General features: G+C 49.5%; 1 protein-coding gene across 2 annotated transcripts in view; it reads left to right on the top strand.

The window, feature by feature from the left end:
• The window catches only part of LOC311510151 (protein argonaute-1), a 47,196-nt gene extending 30,185 nt beyond the window's left edge, over positions 1–17,011 (top strand). For both annotated transcript variants that reach the window (XM_084609606.1, XM_084609607.1), the window contains 8 exons: positions 402–586; positions 1,573–1,732; positions 3,373–3,463; positions 7,597–7,791; positions 9,075–9,209; positions 10,447–10,548; positions 12,118–12,317; positions 12,960–17,011. In XM_084609606.1, coding sequence (XP_084465732.1) covers positions 402–586; positions 1,573–1,732; positions 3,373–3,463; positions 7,597–7,791; positions 9,075–9,209; positions 10,447–10,548; positions 12,118–12,317; positions 12,960–13,068 — 1,177 coding nt within the window. In that variant the 3' untranslated portion in view covers positions 13,069–17,011. The remainder of the gene's footprint in view (positions 1–401; positions 587–1,572; positions 1,733–3,372; positions 3,464–7,596; positions 7,792–9,074; positions 9,210–10,446; positions 10,549–12,117; positions 12,318–12,959) is intronic.
• The last annotated feature ends 1,225 nt before the right edge of the window (positions 17,012–18,236 follow it).

The raw sequence follows: 18,236 nt of genomic DNA, 5'->3' as shown, positions 1-18,236 counted from the left end.
CAAAACTATGGAAACCCACCAGCCTGTAAGGCAAATCTGCTCACCCTCACTTTCCTGTTATATGAATAAAAGTTGCTTGTAACTTCACCCGTCAAAATAAATTCCTCACAGCATGGGCAAGATCTTTGCCAAACTGGATCTGCTCAGCTGTTACACGTGTCAGTCATTCTGTGCTTGGTCACAAGGCATGTTGATTGAGGGCTGGGGAGTGACTCCCTTTCTCCATTCCTCTTGGGATCGGTCAGGCTGCAGTGTCACAGTATCCCGCTAAGTAGTGGGAATGGAATGGGCGCCTTTCCCGTTCCATGCTGCACACGCCAGCTGCTAGCAGCTCTGTGCTCCGTGTTTAGGAGAAACCACATGTGCATAGGGACTGACTTCTCCTTTCCCTCTTGGCACAGGAACTTCACAGACCAGCTGCGCAAGATTTCGAAGGATGCAGGGATGCCGATCCAAGGCCAGCCATGTTTCTGCAAATATGCACAGGGTGCGGACAGCGTGGAGCCAATGTTCCGACACCTTAAAAATACCTACTCCGGGCTCCAGCTCATCATCGTCATCTTGCCAGGGAAAACACCTGTGTATGGTACATCCATGTGGGGAGGGCTGTCATAGAAATTCTTTAGTCTCTTGTGTCAGCTGCTCCGCCCAGAAACCATCCGCTCCCGATTTGAGAACTGATCTTGCAAGCTGCTGATTCCCATCTCGTGCTCTGGAGCCAGGATGAGGGGAGATCCATGCCAATGTTGGTTAGAAATGTTTCATGCTAAAAAGAGAAGGATTCCGATGAAAGCAGCTTCTTGTGGGATTGGGACATCCCCTCAGCAGCATTTGTATCCCAGCCGTGACTGCGTGTTAGCCATTGGGATGACTGACTTAGGAGCATGTGGATTCTCCCTCATTTGACGTCTTTACATCCCAAATTAATGTCTTTCTAAAAGAGGTGCAGTAGCTCCACTAGAAGTTATGGGCTCAATGCAGAAATTGCTGGGTGGGGATCTCTGGCCTCTGCCATGCAGGAGGTCAGACAGGTGGTTCTTAATGGGCCCTTTTGGCCTTAGACTCTATGAATAAGCATGGGATTCAGGAGTGCAGCAACAGCTGACCTGCAGATGGAGATGAAATGCAAAAGGGAGCAATAGAAATGGTGAAAAGCGTCTAGGATTGTTAAGAGCCGCCTGGGAACACGGGTAAAGAGAGCTGCTCCTAGAACAGCCTTTAATCTGTGTCCCGTCTTCCCACTCATGATCTGCCTCTGCATGCAAAGCCTGCCACGTAGAGCCTGTGGCCATAAGGCTTGAAGGGTCTGTGAGCGTTGGTGCTGTACAGGCATTAAATCTCTCAGTTTAACGCTGTGGTGGGGAAGAATTATCCCTGCTCCGCAGATGGGCGCCCTGAGGTGCAGTGAAGTGACTTGCCCGAGGTCTCTCTGTTTGAGCTGGGAGTAGATCCCAGGAGTCCTGACTCGGGGCCCCAGCTCTCCCTGTAAATGCACGTACTTTAGGTGCCTTCTTTCCGAGCTGCGGTGTACGCGGCGGCTGCTGTATTAACACTCTACCTCTCTGCTGGCAGCGGAGGTGAAGCGTGTCGGAGACACGCTCCTGGGGATGGCCACGCAGTGCGTTCAGGTCAAGAACGTGGTGAAAACCTCCCCGCAAACCCTGTCCAACCTCTGCCTCAAAATCAACGTCAAGCTGGGTGGGATCAACAACATCCTCGTGCCTCACCAGCGGTATGTACGAGTCCCCTGCCCGCCTTGGGCTCCAGCGACAGTGGGATGGGCTTGCCCCCCATGCCTTGCACATCTTCCCCTCCCCTTTATCCCTGTGGGCTCTTTCCCTCTTAGGCCTTTCTGCCCTGGTGAAGAGGTCAGGAGGGGAGCTGCTGCTGGAGAGTAATGCAGGGCTTTCCTCCCTCGTGTTTCCCAGCACGCCGCTTCTGCTCTGCTCCTGTGGGGCTGGGATCAAGGGACCAAACCAGGGTCCCCAGCAGAGCCTGCTGTGCCAGCCTCTCTCTGTCTGGCCTTACCAGTAGGAGAGCTTGGCAAGTGGCTGTTAAAATCCCCTGTCTGTCTCTGGGATGCGGGGGGGGAGAGGGGCAGGAATGAAATATAGCCCAGGTGCTGCCTTGTATATGAACCTGGAAACTGAGTCAACTGCAGAAATGGCCATGGACACGCCCCCTCCCCCATTGCTAGAGTCACTAGGCAAGTGACCAGCACTGATTGAAACATGTCAAAAAAGCACTGGAACAGATCAGGCCTCAAAAAAAACCTTTCCCACCCCAGAACGAACTCCTCCCTTCCTATCCCCCAGGGAAAAATAGAAGTCTTGCAAAGTATCCTGAAGGTCACTGAATCTAGGCTCCAAATTGAGGCAAGGAAATGAATTGCAAAGCGAAAAGCCCCTCCCTGAGAATGCTCTGCCACCAGTCCTCCCCTGCGAGACACCTGAGCTATGTGCTGCTGCATATGCCACTAGCTAGGCTGTGGCCACCAGTCTAATCTCCTAAGAGTCAAAAGGAGAGAACTTTGAAGCCATGTTCTATGTGAATAAAGAATTCCCACTCTGCAATATAGGCAGCTTGTGCAGCTGGTGAAGAAAGTTAGTACAGGATCTGTTCATAGAATCATAGACTATCAGGGTTGGAAGGGACCTCAGGAGGTCATCTAGTCCAACCCCCTGCTCAAAGCAGGACCAATCCCCAATTTTTGCCCCAGATCCCTAAATGGCCCCCTCAAGGATTGAACTCACAACCCTGGGTTTAGCAGGCCAATGCTCAAACCACTGAGCTATCCCTCCCCTTCTGTTCTGAAAAGGAATCCCTATTCCTGGCAGGTCCTGAGTCTGTATTTTTCTCTGTCACTTAGATAAATGACTCAGACTAAGGCCCCAGTTACGCAAAGACTTAAGCAGATATGTGACTTCATACATGTGAAACACACGCTTAACTTTACCCAGTGTGTCAAGCTAACCACATGCCTGAGTGTTTACAAGATTGGGGCCTAAATGTTTGGTTTGGGCATGTCACGGTATTTCTTGTTAGTTTGCCCTTGCTCACCCCGGGATCTGGTGCAAAGATGCATCTAAACCCAAACAGCTTAGAAATGTGGCTGATTTGTGACACTTTGGGGGGGCGGGTGCCCCAAGCCAGGGTAGAGAGAGGTTGCAATGCCATGAGCAAAGATCAGTGCAAACCACAGGAAAAGGCAGTGGCTGAGACCTTTTCAGACTAATTCAGAGAGGGGTTTCCTCACCGCAGTCTGCCCTCTCCCTATAGCTCAGTGGCTGCGAATGTGAGTAACCCCAGCGCAGTCGGTGACTCTGACTGGAATAGCGGCAAACCTTTCCCCTGTCTCCTCTCTCCAATCAGCTCGGCGGTCTTTCAGCAGCCAGTGATCTTCCTGGGTGCAGATGTCACTCACCCACCAGCGGGGGATGGGAAGAAGCCTTCCATAACGGCTGTAAGTTGCCTTTCTGGTTGGGAGCGCATCCCCGCTCTGGTGCCCTGGGGGGAGGGTTGGCGTCCGCACGAAGCCGAGGCTGTGCGCTTCGGCTGGACCCTTCATGCTGTCCAGCCAGAGCAGGCTTGCCCAGAATCCTTGAGGCATGTAGACAGAGGCCAGGCTTGTCTCTGCTCCCTGCGAATGTCACTGCTTGGATGGTGGCGGTGCTGAAATGGGCTGAGTCCTGCGGGGGATCTGTGTGGAATTTCTGAGCAAGTGACTGGCCGTGCCCGGCCCCATGGGGATAAACCCCAAGGTTGGTACCCTGGCCGTGGGATTCTCCGGGTGACTGCTATGCAGCACATGGGGCTGCTCGGGGGTCTCGCTGCCCTGCTAGATCTCGGCCCCTCTTCAGGGGCTCGAACGAGGAGTGCTGGGTGTGTGGCAGCATCTCTGGATCGAGGTAATAGTAGCAACCGAAAGCATTACAGTTTGGTTCAATGGCATTCAGCCCTCTCCCTGCCCCCCCACTGCTGCCACTGTCAACATTGTTCTAGCATTCCGGCCCCCGGGCCTCTGGCTCTTGCTGACTGCTCTCCAGGGGAATCCCAGGTGCCAGCTTGGCGCCTGACTGAGCTCCCAGCCTGGGGGAGAGGTGAATGAGCTCTGGCAGCCACCAGCAGCTGGGGCCCGTGTGCCGAGTGCCAGCCAGTGCTTGTGCTGGTGGAGTGAGCAGTGCTGAACCGACAGCCCCAGGGAAGATGCTTCACCCACGTGCCGATACGGAGCAGGGCCGCTTCTAGGTGTTAGCGGGGAGCACAGTCCCACCGTCCCTGGCCAGTGCTTGGCCGCCTGCCAACGAGGGGGGTGGGCGAGCGTTGCTCGGGGTGGTTTTGGGACTCAGACCCTGGCCCCAGACCTCCCCGGTCTTTTCACAGGCAGCCAGCTGGTTAACGGTTCGGGCTTGGTACCACCCTGAGCTGAGTGTGAACTAAAGGTCAGTGCATCCTCTTGACCCTGTGACACATGAGTCTGGTCTCTGCTGTTCCCTGCGGGGCTGGGATGGAAGAATCGAGCTGATCTTTCAGAGACCTGCTAGCTTGCTGCACTAGGTCTCTGGAGATGTCCAAAGGTGGCTTTTCATCCAGGGTAACTGGAGTCCATCCGTGTTCAGAGCAGTCGCCCTATCCCACTTTCCTATGCAGAATGTCGGCGGGGCAGAGAAGCTCCGTGTATCAGCTCTTCAAGGCGGGGAGCTTGTCCTGCTGACTTAGTTGTCCATGAAGTACCCAGTGCATTAACTGTACTAACAAAGGGAAGAGCCGCCCTTCCCCAGAATCACCAGCCCCACTTCATTTCACCCCTGGGCTTGCCTTGCAGATCTGCCGCTCGAGTACAAGCAGGGCTTATGTGGCTGGAGAAGTGAATTTCAGTCGCAGCAAGCTAGGAAGATATTGCCTGTGGAAGAGGAGCAGAGCCCTCTTTTCTACCACCTGCTGAGGAGTCAGCGGTGTTTAATAAAGCGCCAGGGGCGTGGCTTGACCTTGAGCAAGACCTGAAGGAAGGCACCCTCCCTGCCATGCTAGTCACCCCTGGTAGGCCGAGGCAACCAGGGCTGGCCTGGTACGAAGAGAAGATGAAATAATCTGACAGTGCAGCTTGCCCCTTTCTCAGGATTGTAACATAATGCCCACCCAGTGTTTGTTCCAGCTGAGGAAGCTGTGGGGTTCGAGCAGCGCTATTTGTAACTGAGCATGTCAGGGTGTTCGTCATAAACCCTTTGCCCTCCAGGATTCAGAGCTCAGGTTTTCCTTGGCATGTGAAATCATCTTTGGGAGCCTTCCCTCTTCTTAATTAGGAGGAGGCGGGGCAACAAGTGCTTTTGGCCGTTTCTTTGCATTTGTAGGCAGGACCTGGAAGAGTAGAAAAGAAATAGAAGAAATCACTGTGGATGTTGGGCAGACCACTCAGTCCAGTTGTTTCTAATGGTCTTATCTAATCCCTTGACTTAGCTGGAAAACACATCCTGCCTACGAACCCCTTTCCCATCAAATAATTCCCTACTTCTGCGCTTGCCGTTCCCTCCCAACCTGGGGGACAGCGGCGGATATGTGCCCTGAATTGGATTCAGTCTGTTTCAGCAGGATGTGGTGGGTTGGAGGCATGAATCCCAAAACAAGCTCTAGTGTAGCAATGAACATCTATCTCCAGTAGTGGCCTCTTGACACTGGCTACTTTAGGGTCTGTCTGAGCCGGAGGCTGGAAGTGTAATTTCCAGGGCAGGTAGACATACCCACGCTAGCTGTGATGGGGCTAAGGTGGAAGTGCCGGGATGGGCTAACCACCCTGCATAGGATCCCATCTGCAAGCCTCGGTACATACTCGGGCGGTTCTTCATGCCTCCACAGCCCTGCGTCTTTTAGTCCACTAGGTTGATCAGAGATAGTGTGGGTGCGTCTTCTCCAGCTGGACATTGCACCTCCTGCTCCAGCTGATTGATGCTGCTGGTCCCTACCCAAGTGGTGCAGCCTCAGAGCCTTTGGAAAGAGGGTCAAAAGCTCTTTGGGTGAGAAGTCTTGACGTGGAAGCTGCTCCCTCACGATAGGGGGAGGGAATCGTTCCAGCATAAATGGCAAGGCAGCCTCCCCCCTGTCCCTTTCCGGACAGCTTTGTTCTCTAGTTACAAACTCATCTCCAGTGACTCAGGGCTGCATTAGTGTCGAGTGCGGCTGCTCTTGGCCTTCCTGCCCCTGACATTTTCAAGGTCTCCTTTTCAGAGCATGTTCTTGCTGAATCCCCTGCCACTCCCGCAGGAACCCCAGGCCAGGACTGCTGCCTAGCAACTGGGGAAAGTGAAGGGTGACTCAGACCCACGTCACTTCCTTAGGAACCAGAAGAGCAGCAAGCAGTGGAGGCAGATTTTGCTGGCTCTCTGAGATGCTCTGTAGTTCTGAGCTTGAGTGGGTGCATTCAATGACCGTTCACCGAGGGTTAGCAGAGTCCAAGCCTGCAGATGCCTTTTAAAAATGTTTATCCAGCTAAGAGTTGGTTATTGGGCAGAAGTGTTTCCTTTGGTCATTCCTGGACAGCTCAGAATGCTGCCAGGATGCTCTGATACCATGGTGATGGGCATGGGATAAGGACCTAACTAGAGTCGAGCTCTCAGATGTTCATTAAACAGGAATTTCAATGTAGCCTGACGCAGCAGCATTTCAATAGAGAGCCTGGGTCTGTCTTTCTGGAAATCATTGTCCCCTGGCCTGATAACACAATATGTAGCATTGTGCAGCTTCCCTCAGTGGGTTTCAAAGCACTTTACAAAAGTGGGTAAGTGTCCTTACCTACATTCAGAGGGGGCGGTTTTGTTCCAGCACTTAAAGGCATGGAAATGGGCAACTCTGCCCGACTCAACACATGTCCCCTTTACGCTTGGCCCAGTAAGGGAGGGTGAGGAAGGCTGCCCAGGGAAGAGATGATGGTTACTGCAGGAAGTTCCCGAGTTCCTCAGACTAGCCATCTGCAGGGCTTGATGGTTCTGCAGAGGGTTTTTTTTGTTGCATTGATTTAAACTGGGAATAAGAGGGTGACTATAGTAAATTCACTTGTGGAGGGCCATGTGGAACACAGTCCATGCTGTTCCACTCCCTTATTTCTATTAATGCAACAGGCAAACAGAGCTGTCAGGTGCGCATGCCTAGCAAGGATCTGTGAACTTCTTTTCCTGGGAATGGCATGTTCTCCTTGCTATATGGCTTTGGCAGCAAAGCCTGGGATGGAAGCTCAGGAACCTTTGTCTCCCAGTCCCATGTTCAGTCCAGCCAGCCTTGATGTCCCTCTGAAGAATGCTTTGCAGCCTTGGCTCCATGGTGGGAAGGAGGGGAGGCAGCAGTGATCTGAGATCCCAGTACTGACGTGGACCAGCATCGGGGAATCACAGTTGTTGGTTGTTGGAAGTGGTTCCTTTTGGATATAGGTTCTCTGTATACTCCTCCTTCCATCCCTGAGCTCCAGGAGTAGGGGATGGTGCTCTGACCAAGGGGACTTGGTCATGGGCGTCCCTATTAAGGCAGCATGACAAGCCAGGCATGTCCTTCCCCCTCTCCCTTTTCATTGTAATGGCTCAGCGTGGCCCGTCTGCTTTGTCACTGCAGGTTGTGGGCAGCATGGATGCCCACCCAAGCCGTTACTGTGCCACGGTACGGGTCCAGCGCCCTCGGCAGGAGATCATTGAGGACCTGTCCTACATGGTGAGGGAGCTGCTCATCCAGTTCTACAAGTCCACCCGCTTCAAACCCACCAGGATCATCTTCTACCGGGATGGGGTTCCAGAGGGGCAACTCCCACAGGTAAGGAACCTGTCAGCGGGGCTGGTTGCTGCTTGCACTGCAGTTACACTGGGGCGTCTTGCATACGCTTCCCTGTTAATTTGCTGGCACTCACTCAGAGGAGGAGCTCCAGACTTGCCTCATTCAGATTTCACAGCCCAGGGTTAGTTGTTTGTTACGTGCGTGATATTCTTTTTGTCTGTGTGGAAGGGCAGAGCTAATGCTCTGGCTAGAGCTAGCCATGGCGCTGGGCAAGCTCTGCATGGGCACCTCTGCCAGCTCTTCTCAATCGTAACTGGAGTAGCCTCTGATGCTTGGCGTGCTGGACATCTGTCAGTCTCCGCTCAGACGCAGAGCGGCGGGATGGTTTTGTAGAGCAGAACAGACAGGCTGGGATGAAGTCATTGTATTGGCTTTGGCCTGTCGACTGAGGCTGGATTTGAACTTGGGTCTGTAGAAGTGAAGAGCTCAAGTGCATGGCTGCTGTTACCTACTCTGCATAGAGAAGTGCCCAGGGACTGATGGTGCCTCTTTGTTTTTCGGTGTCCACAGTGCACACTCCTCAGTGAGGAGTCACAGCTGCCAGAAGGGCAGGGAGCAGTGCCTCTCTCACCTCTCCCCACCCCCAAATAATTTTCTAAAGCAGCATTTCTCCCCCTTTTTGATACCAGGATCAGGCTTGCTGTCTCCCTAACCTGTGTCAGGGAGATCTCAGGGACTGGTGCTGGCCCACAGACCGGCCGTTGAGAAACACTGGTCTAAAGGCAACAGATGTCACTGGGTGCACTGGGGATCTGAGGGAGCCTCTGAAATGGTGTTTGTGGGCAGAGCTGCTGAAGAGGGACCCAGGGAGCTCTGGTTTCCCTACTGTGGTTGCTGAATTACACCGGAAAGAAGTCTAGAGAACGAGTTTGAAAAATGAGACCTGCAGTTGTCTAGTTGCCAACAGTCCTAGTTACATGTTTGCTGACAAGAGTAGGGGAAATGATCACAGTATATGAGCTGGGACTTTTTAATATCTGTCCTTGTGAATGAGATACATATGCACTGAGCTCCTTACTTCAGTGCCGTTGGCTGTAAGGCAGCACAGTTCCAAGCTCCCTCTCCCTGCTTGGGTTGGAGAAGGCTAGTGCCAGGGAAGCTAGGCCAATAATATACAGTAAAGGAGCTGCCCCTTGGCAAACTAGCTGCTGCCTTGCCGGCACTGCCATGTAAAGGTGCGGTGGTCCCTGTGTTGGCTCTGTCCAAAGAGTGGAGGGGAAGAGCTGTGTGTTGTCACTCATTCGATACACGGTCTCCTCTAGATTCTTCACTATGAGCTGCTGGCAATCCGAGACGCCTGCATCAAACTGGAGAAGGATTATCAGCCCGGCATCACGTACATAGTTGTCCAGAAACGGCACCACACCCGCCTCTTCTGTGCGGATAAGAACGAAAGGGTGAGGATGTCGAGGCTGGGCGTGGGAAGTAGTCTTGGGGGTGGGGATGATTGATTAGTCACCAGCCCTGTTGAACAGAACCTGCATGGAAAGCGTAGCGTTAACCAACGGAGCAGTCCTGACAGGAGAACCTGCAACCCTCACCCTGGCTGCAGTAGCAAAGTCTCTTGTGCTGGCTTGAGAGGCCAGGCACAGGTCACTTGCATGACGTGCTCCTAGGAGGTGAGTCTCTAGGGATGATGTTTAAAGAGCAAGTGTCAGATTGAAAATATTTTTCAGCATTTCCTCACCTGAGGGGTTAAAATCGCCTAGAGGGTTAAGAGAGAGGGACTGTGGAAATGTGTTTGATCCCTGCTGTTCTCAACATACAAGCAGCAAGATGCAAAAAGCTGGACTTCAGTTTCTCTTCCTAGCTCTCATCCCCTGGCGCTGGCTGCGGTGATGGGGTTCTGAACAGCCGGGGGGGCGTGAGGGGGAGGACATAGGGAAGAGGTTAACTTAAAAAAAAAATCAGGTAACCCTCCTATTGCTAGTAGGGTTCCTAAGTGAAACCCACATTTGGAGCCAAACCGAAGTTGGCAGCGGGCCCATCGGAGGGAAGATATGGGAAAGGGAGGCTTTTGTTGACCTTGGCATAAGAAGGTGTGTGGGTGCATGACAGAGACGCCTGGGTATGGGGTGATTGAAGCTCTCTGCAGAGCCCCTAGAATTTTTGGCCACTGGAAGTCCATTTCTGCAGTAGGAGTGTGCAGACATTGGGGCACTTCTTTCCCCATCTGCTTCCACCTCGTCACCCCTTGCACTATCCTCCAGTGTCGTGTGTGCAGAGAGCACTAGCAAGCCTGCCACCCTCACTGCTCCCTGTGCAGAGGGCCTGATTTTCTCCCATTTCCCACCAGGGGTGGGGACGCAGGAAGCACCTGTCGGGGCACTGCAGAGACCTGTTCTGTAACTGGGAAAGGGGAGTGTGCCAAGGGCCCCTACAGGGCGGAGCTGCTATGGAAGAAACCTGCTGTTGTGGATTCATGGAGAGCAATGGTCCCTGGCTCTTGCTGAGATGAGTGGTCATGCTGGGAACCTGCCAGGCATGAAGCTATTTAACTTTGCACAGAGGGCTTGGGGGAGTATACATCTCGGACAGAGCTGGCGTGGGTGGGGTGTATGGGACAGACCCGGAGCTGTGCCGCTTCAGGTAACCAGAGAATATAATGCTTGGGTCTCTGTTCAATCTCTGCAGATTGGCAAGAGCGGGAACATCCCGGCTGGAACAACTGTGGATACGAACATCACCCACCCGTTCGAGTTTGACTTCTACCTGTGCAGTCATGCAGGCATTCAGGTACTGCGTCCCAAGCCTGAGCGAGGCAACACCATCCAGGGCTTCCTTCTTCGGAGCCTGAGAGATTGTTTGCTGACTCTGCCCAGCATCCTTAGCTGATCAGCTACAGTCTCCCTGCCTTGTCCAGTCCTCCTCATTAAAGATTCCAACCTCCCTTTCCCTGGCATATGGCCGTTAACGCTAGGGCCTGGCCAGATTCCAGTGGGAAGAAATCTGTTGAAATCCCCCTCACCCCCTGTGGCTTCAACTGGTGCAGTGGTGGGGGTGAGGTGGTTCTGTTCTCTCCCCACTTGCTGAGCAGGGTTGCTGTGGGATATTTCTGTAGAGGGGAGGAGGTCCTTACCCATCTCAGGGGAGACTTGCTTAATAGCTCTGTCCATAGAGGCTACCTGTCCTGGGCAGCAAAGGGTGCTCCATTCTTAATTGCTTAGCTTTGTCCTTGGCCTTTGGGGTTTCAGTTTATCCAAGGGGGCAGAATACTGTGTAGCAGCTGGTTTGCAGTAACCTGCAGTTTCTAGTTCTCTCCTTCCTAGGATGTCCTGGGAAACAGGCAGCCCAAAGTGCCAGCCCTGCGGAAAACTCCTCAGCTAGGGTTCTGTGCTTCCCAGGCTCACCTGAGTTCTCTGGCTCTGAATTCCCGCTGATGCTCCTAATTGTCAGGAGGGACCTGGAAACCCATCCTTGCATGGAGCCTGGGCAGGCAAAGTGCCATTCTAGCAGCCGCTGAAGCAGAGTGAGTCTGCTCTGCAGCTGTTTGTAGGGGGCCATGAATATTCTGATGCTGCATTGGCAGCTGAGCGTGCTGCAGGCTGCAGTAACTTCGCCGGTGCTTCCACGAGGGAGGCTTTTTGGCTTCCTTTCTCTCGCTCCAAGGACAGGAGGCTCCTGGCTACTGAGGAGCTGGGAGGAGCCACTGGTCAAACACACTAGCATACAGCTTACGTTGCGAAGGGTCAGGAGGTTATTCCAGCCTGGGCACCATGGCAATGACTTGCCACCAATGCACTGGCTCTGTGTGGTGGGGAAGGACTGGCCAGCTGCAGTTAGTCCTTTGCATTTAGCTTTCTTCACCCAACCATCACCAAGCACTTCACTGCCTCTCAAGACTGCTGACTCTCCAGCCCGTGAGTAGGGAAGCAAATATTACAGATGGGGCTGAACTTAAGCCACAAAGGGTTAACTGCCTTGGTCCAGACACTGGAAGTCTCAGGGACAGAACACAGGAGCCCCGACTCCCCTTGGCTTGATCTAACTCCTAGTCTACATTGCTTTCTCTTCTTTAGCAAGATGATACACAGAAGCTCTGCCAGGTCTGTAAAGAGAGAGCTGATACTGGGGCATCTGCTTCCCCAGCTGTTTTGTCAGCTCTGCAGCTTGTTCCCATGCAGAAAGCATCTTTCCGTGCAGCCTTTGGATCTGTCTCTCCTGCTCAGACTTTTGGCCAGGGTCCCAGTTAGATCAGGTGGGTGGGAGTGCACGTGTATGTCCTTTCAGCGGCCCACTTCTGGCTCTGATCACGAGACACACTCAGATGGCATCTCCAACTCCTCCCCCTCTCCTCCTTCCCAGGGTACGAGCAGACCTTCCCATTACTACGTCCTCTGGGACGACAACCGGTTTACAGCAGACGAGCTGCAGATCCTCACGTACCAGCTCTGCCACACCTACGTGCGCTGCACCCGCTCAGTCTCCATCCCAGCACCAGCATATTATGCCAGATTGGTGGCATTCAGGGCACGGTACCACCTAGTGGACAAAGAGCACGACAGGTGAGTGGTGCCGCTGCACAGAGGCGCTCCCGGGCTGCATGGCACCATCTTCGCTGTCTGCCAGGTGTCCTCTCGAGCAGCGCTCCCCCACTATCTGATGTGGGGGACCGGCAGTTTTTTTCCCCAACGTGTGCGAAGACCGGCAGCCGATGGCTCGTGGACCAGCACCGGTCCGTGGACCACCACTTTGAGCGGCACTGCTCTAGAGGACCCCTCCAGGGTAGGAAGTGTGGGGAGGGGCAGGAGAAGAGTGCGGCGGTAATAGGTTCATGCCCGTGCTAGGACAGGCAGCCAGCTGGTCTTTGGGTCTTAGCACATGTAGACTGGGGCTGTACTGTTTTTGCTCTGCAGCAGACCTAGGGAGCAGTTCTGGGCTGTGCACAGAGCTCTCAGCCCCAGGACGGGGTGCTAAAATGGCTTTAAGTCTTCCTTTGTGCCATCCTGATCCTGGGCTGCTCGGAGGGTTGGAGTGGCTGCCAGCTGAATCTAGACAGCCCTGGGGGCCTGTCAGAGTTACCTCAGCCTTCCTGCTCTGCCCTGGGGGCTTCTGTGCTGCATGAGGTGGGCTCGCCCCTTGACAGGTTCTCAACGCTCCCACAGTGCACACGCTAAATGATCCAATTGTGTGTTTTGCACTTTCAGCGGAGAGGGCAGCCATATATCTGGACAGAGCAATGGCAGAGACCCGCAGGCGCTGGCAAAGGCTGTGCAAGTTCATCAGGACACTTTACGTACCATGTACTTTGCTTGAAAGCCTAACTTTTCTTACCTCACTCAAGAAAGCTTTCAGATTTGTAGGAGCCATACAAAAAAGGAAGCATTGAGACACCTTGTTTGTTCCAATGAGAATCACTGCAGGGCAGGCAGCGTCGCTTGAGGCAGGAGACCAACACCATGTGCAGGAGAGACACCAGACACCTTCATAGTATGGGAAGAGACTGATTATTTTTCTGGTTTTGCAAATCTCCACCTCCAATGAAGGTGTTTAAAGAAGGGATAAAACGGAAACAGAAACAGGTTTTAATTTTAAAACGCAATACACTATAGACTTCTGACTGCAAAACAAAGGAATTGGTCCTCCATTGCCAAACAGATGCTGGTTGGTATTTTGGGGGTGGGGTGGGGGGATTTTTAGAGCCTTAAACAGAAGACTAGATTTATAAACTAATATTTTAGGATACAAGATGCTTTAATGGGTGAAGGAAAAAAACTAGTTTATAGAAAAATTCTAACACTAACATTTCCCCCCCCATGTAACGTAAGGCACCCTAGCACTTAGCTCAGAACTGATGAAATCTGTCTTCCTTATGTTAAAAGCTAGTTAGCTGCTGCCATTTGAAGCAACAGTCACAGACTTTTCCTTGGGTGAGTGCCTTACTACGATGCTGCAAAATTTCAACGTTTTTATCTTGTAAGGAAAAAACTAGGAATCTTGTCTTGGTGGTGGTCCATCTTTCCATCTGAAGGAGTTAATTTTATATTCATAAAGTTACAGGTGGTGTTAGATCACAACCTCACAATGGTTAAACTCCATTGAAAGACGTGCACTTTCATATAGGACAAGTTTAATAGCTGCTGACCCGTTTTTGTTTCCAGCACACTATTTTGTTATTTAAAACTGCATTTCTGACAAATGGGGGCATTCATCCCATGAGGACAGAAATCTCCAGATTAGTTTTTTTTTCTGAATTTCTACAATGATGGACACATCGGGATTTTTTTTACTAAGCATTATTTTTATATGATACGAAGTCTGTTGCCAAAATTCACAAGTCATTAACATTGTCAGTTTACATCCCTGCACTTCCTGAGACTGTATGTTCATGCCAGAAATTTATAGTATTTCCTGTCCAATGAGTGCATTACTAACTGCAGTCCATGCAGCGTTGGGGTATTCTTTTGTAATGTTCTTGTGTATCTCCCATGTGTCGTGTATATCCATCACATCTTTATAGGCTGTTTGTTTTCTAAATTACTACCTGCCCGACTCCAGCATGTTCAAACTGTCGTGGTAGTTTCCGCTGCTAGGTATTACTGCTCTTCGTACCACAGATGTTATTGGTTTCATGCACGGGGATTTTAAAATCTGAAATGCTGCCAGATTGTTCATCATTCTGAAGAATGAAATGCGTTTTACTGTCACTGGGAATTTCCTACTGATTTGTGCTCATAAAAGGAAAAAGCATGGGGTTCCCCTCCCTGCCCCTCCCCCCAACAGTAACACGCTGATGGTATTTTAAACTCCTTTTGCTCTGTGGAATGACCCTTCTGCACGGAAAGCTGCGGTAGCTACTCACTAGTTATAATAAATGGGCAGGTTATCCCAGTTTAATATTTAAGCATGCACCACAGATTTCCTTCAGGAGAAGGAATGCTTTGTCCATCCAGTTCCTGGACTGACAAGGGGAGCAGCTCTTATGATTTTACTGCCAAAGCAAACCAGTTTTAAAAGCCTAGCAACCCCTGTGCTCCACCAATACCTATTGCTATAAGCACATTTTATTTCATACCTTCTGATATTTAAACTTGCCTTGCTAGTAGTTCATAAAATCAATTTAGATCACGTTCACCATCACACTCTATTCTAATACAATAAATTATTTGTACTCTTCCCCCCTTCACACATTGGGCACCATGTTTGTTATGAGTTAAAAGATCCGTATGCTATGCAAACTAACTGTTTAGCCCACCAGTGCCACATTGTGTGAAGAACCTAAATCTAGAACAGTTGTACTTTTCAAGACTTGAGTGTTTGGATCATAGTCTCCTTTCCACCTTGTATCAAACTCTGCTTCTGTTTGTTTGCACAGGGCAGAGGCAGGAGGCTGGGTGGTGGTCGTGGTTGGTTGGATACCCAACTCTCAAGCTGGGGTTAGAGAGTAGGGAATACATCAACACTAAGTGAGAAGCCTACATTCCTTTATAGAAGTGCCTGCATGGTGACACGAAGTCAGCACCCCTCGACTCCATTCCCAGAACTCCGCTTGGTATTCATTGAAAGGATGATCCCAGAGGGGAGAAACCCACCCAGTCTTGTAGTGTAGAAAGCTCCTAATTAAGGATAAAAATTGGGTTTCAGTTTAGGTCACACATTGTTGTGTGTCTTTCCACATGTTCTCCACATCTGTGCTTAGGTTGAGGTTCTCTTTGAAACTCAGTTCATTCACCAGCATTACAAGTGAACGTACCTTGCTGCTGTTGTAAGGTCAAAGGATTTATTTTTTGTTACTGTTTTAGTTGGGTCTGGAATGCTGAAATGTCTTTTAGTAGCTGTGGCCTAGCACGTGCCATTTTAACCATTTGAAGGGAGTGTGTGGGGGCATTTACAGAAACTGCCTGTTGCTCTGTAAACATTTTTTAACTAAGACTTGAAATGTAACATGGACCTTAAGATTTGCACTCATTTGTAAGGTGGCTGTTCATAGAGAACTGTGAATGAAGACACACCGATGAGGACCTGGTTTTAACAACTTATAACTACACAAAAGCTTCATAGCTCGTGAAGTGCTCCACTGAAAACTTTGCAGATCATGTTCTGCCCTTATCTCACCCCATGCACATTGGATTTTAAACCAATAAAAAAATGAAATAAATTTTGTAGTTGCTTTGCCCTCTGAACCATGTTTCCATTTCCAAGACATTTCAATGGGTTAGATTTACCCGCATGTTATGTATATTGGATTATGCACTGTACCTTTAACATGGCTTCAGTATTCTGTATTTCTACCCTTTTCGCGTCTGAAGTATAAAGAAGTAACTGCATGTCGGGGTGCTGTGTGTTTTACTGCCCAGGGCAGATAGGTGTTAACCCATATACATATCACGATTTATAGTTAGGTACAAATCCCATGTAAGCAACTCAGACAGCTCCTGTGACTTTCTGAATATGCACACGTCCCTTGTACAACTGGAAACATTGCCAAGTGCTTGCAGTTCTGTGGGAGATGGAATAACTTCAATTTAACTGTCAGTTGCTTAATGAGCTTGTTTACATTATGCTTATATCTGAACAACTAGGGGTGTCCGAGGGCAGAACATACCTCAAAAGAACTTGGAGGAGGACAGAGAGGGTGTTCTGATATTTGCAAGTCTGAGATGCTCTGATACTTAGTATTGAAAAGCTTGAACCTTTATAAGCTCAAGTGTTCAACACTGCAAAAATGAAGGTTTCTTTTTAGAAAATTAGTGCAAATAGAAGAATGGATTGATCCTTTTGGGGAGGGGAATCGAGACAGCAGAACAGCAATAAAAAAGTGAAATACATATCTTGTGCTTGTGATTTGCACTTCAAAATATTTGTGAAAGAAAACTGTTGGGGACTCCAGTGCTTTTGTGTTCAGTTTCTAACCCCTTTTGTACCTCCTTATTCAAGCAATTGTTGAACTGTACATAGATGTTCACGAGACACTCTGTTTGCTTTGTTTTTTTCTTTTCCTTGTGTTTGTGTGTTTGCTTTCGATTGAACTTCGTGTGGTCCGTTTGTTGAATAGACATGAGCAGCTGATGTACAGTACTTATTAAAAAAACAAGCAGCAGCACAACTTACTTTGTAAAGAAAATAATGGCTTCTATTTTAAAGGTTGAATATCAATTTTTGTATGAGGGGAATTAAGATTGGTAAAGAGTAATGATATCCTTGGATTAGGCCAAAAGAAAATACATAACCAGCTCTTTATTTAAAAAAAATAAATGAATTAAAGAGTTCCAGAACACCGTATTTATATTTTGCTTTATTGCTTCTGTGGATTTTTTGCCTTGGTTCTGATTTATGCTTGCAATTTTAACTTTGCAGTCCCCAGTGTCTGATTCTGTAACTGCTGGCAGGAGACCTAATAAATAAAAGCAATGTTGTTATGTTGGGGTGACACTTCTGAGTCAGATGCAGGGAGAACCCCCTGGGGAAAACCACATATACAAAGTGATAGAAGCATAATCGAGAAGGGCTCAGGTACAAACAAAAACACTCAGCTGTACTTGGATTACATCAAATACTGCAGGGGTAACAAGTCTCCTTGGTTTCCAGCCTGTTTTAATTTCATGAGAGGAAAACAGTGCAAATAGTTCTCTTAAAATTTCCTGGAACGTGGTAACTAATCCAAGTTTATTAATAAAGAAGTGTCCTCTCTCTGGGGCAATGCTGACTCCAGTTGGACTTAAACTCCTAGGTTATTAGACATCAAACAGCAGTATACGTTTTTGGAAAGGTAACTTGTTCCAGAATTCTTATTTGGCTTGTGATCCCAATACGTTAATGGTTTCCAGACAGGTAATATGTAGGCAAATACATGTTCTGTAGATTTTGTTATGACTTTAATTACAAAACCCAATTTGGGAATACTATAATATTTAAATATTAAGTTGAATATATTTGTTCCTTGGCTTAGAAATTCCCTTCCATTTGTGTAATTTACATCTTCCTGCCGATTTTTTTTTATTTCTTGTACTGTTACAAACTGTAAGTTCCAGAAGGTGTACAGTGAAACCACATTGTCCAGCCAGATAGAACAGGGCCACACATCTTACTTGGGCAAACAATGTTTTGGTAGAGGGGAGACCTTCAATTTAAGTATGCAGGTAAGACAGAAATTAGCTGCACTGCATTCTATACACTAGATTTTTTTTATCCCACATCACTGGCTTCAAGCTGCTTTAACAACTGATTTCAGGCTTCCTGTGGGTTTCTATGTGTAATCTCATTCTCTAGATTTGTGCCATTTCATAATATTTAGCACTTTCCATTTTCAGAATTCTTTATGAACTACTTAATCCCCTCAACAGCCAAGGGCAATGCACCTTAGTGCTTGGGGTCTGTGAAAGTAGGTAGTTTATCTCTTAATGAGGCACTCGGCGCTAGTTGTGGTTTGCCCTGTCTATAAGTATTGACATAACTTTTAAAACCGAATTTAGTGGGTGAGCTGT

Source organism: Lepidochelys olivacea, assembly GCF_965140295.1.
Source record: "Lepidochelys olivacea isolate rLepOli2 genome assembly, chromosome: 19".
NCBI classification, from domain to species: Eukaryota; Metazoa; Chordata; order Testudines; family Cheloniidae; genus Lepidochelys; species Lepidochelys olivacea.
The sequence above is the reverse complement of the archived record's forward strand: the minus strand, read 5'-3'. Positions and strand labels throughout refer to the sequence as shown.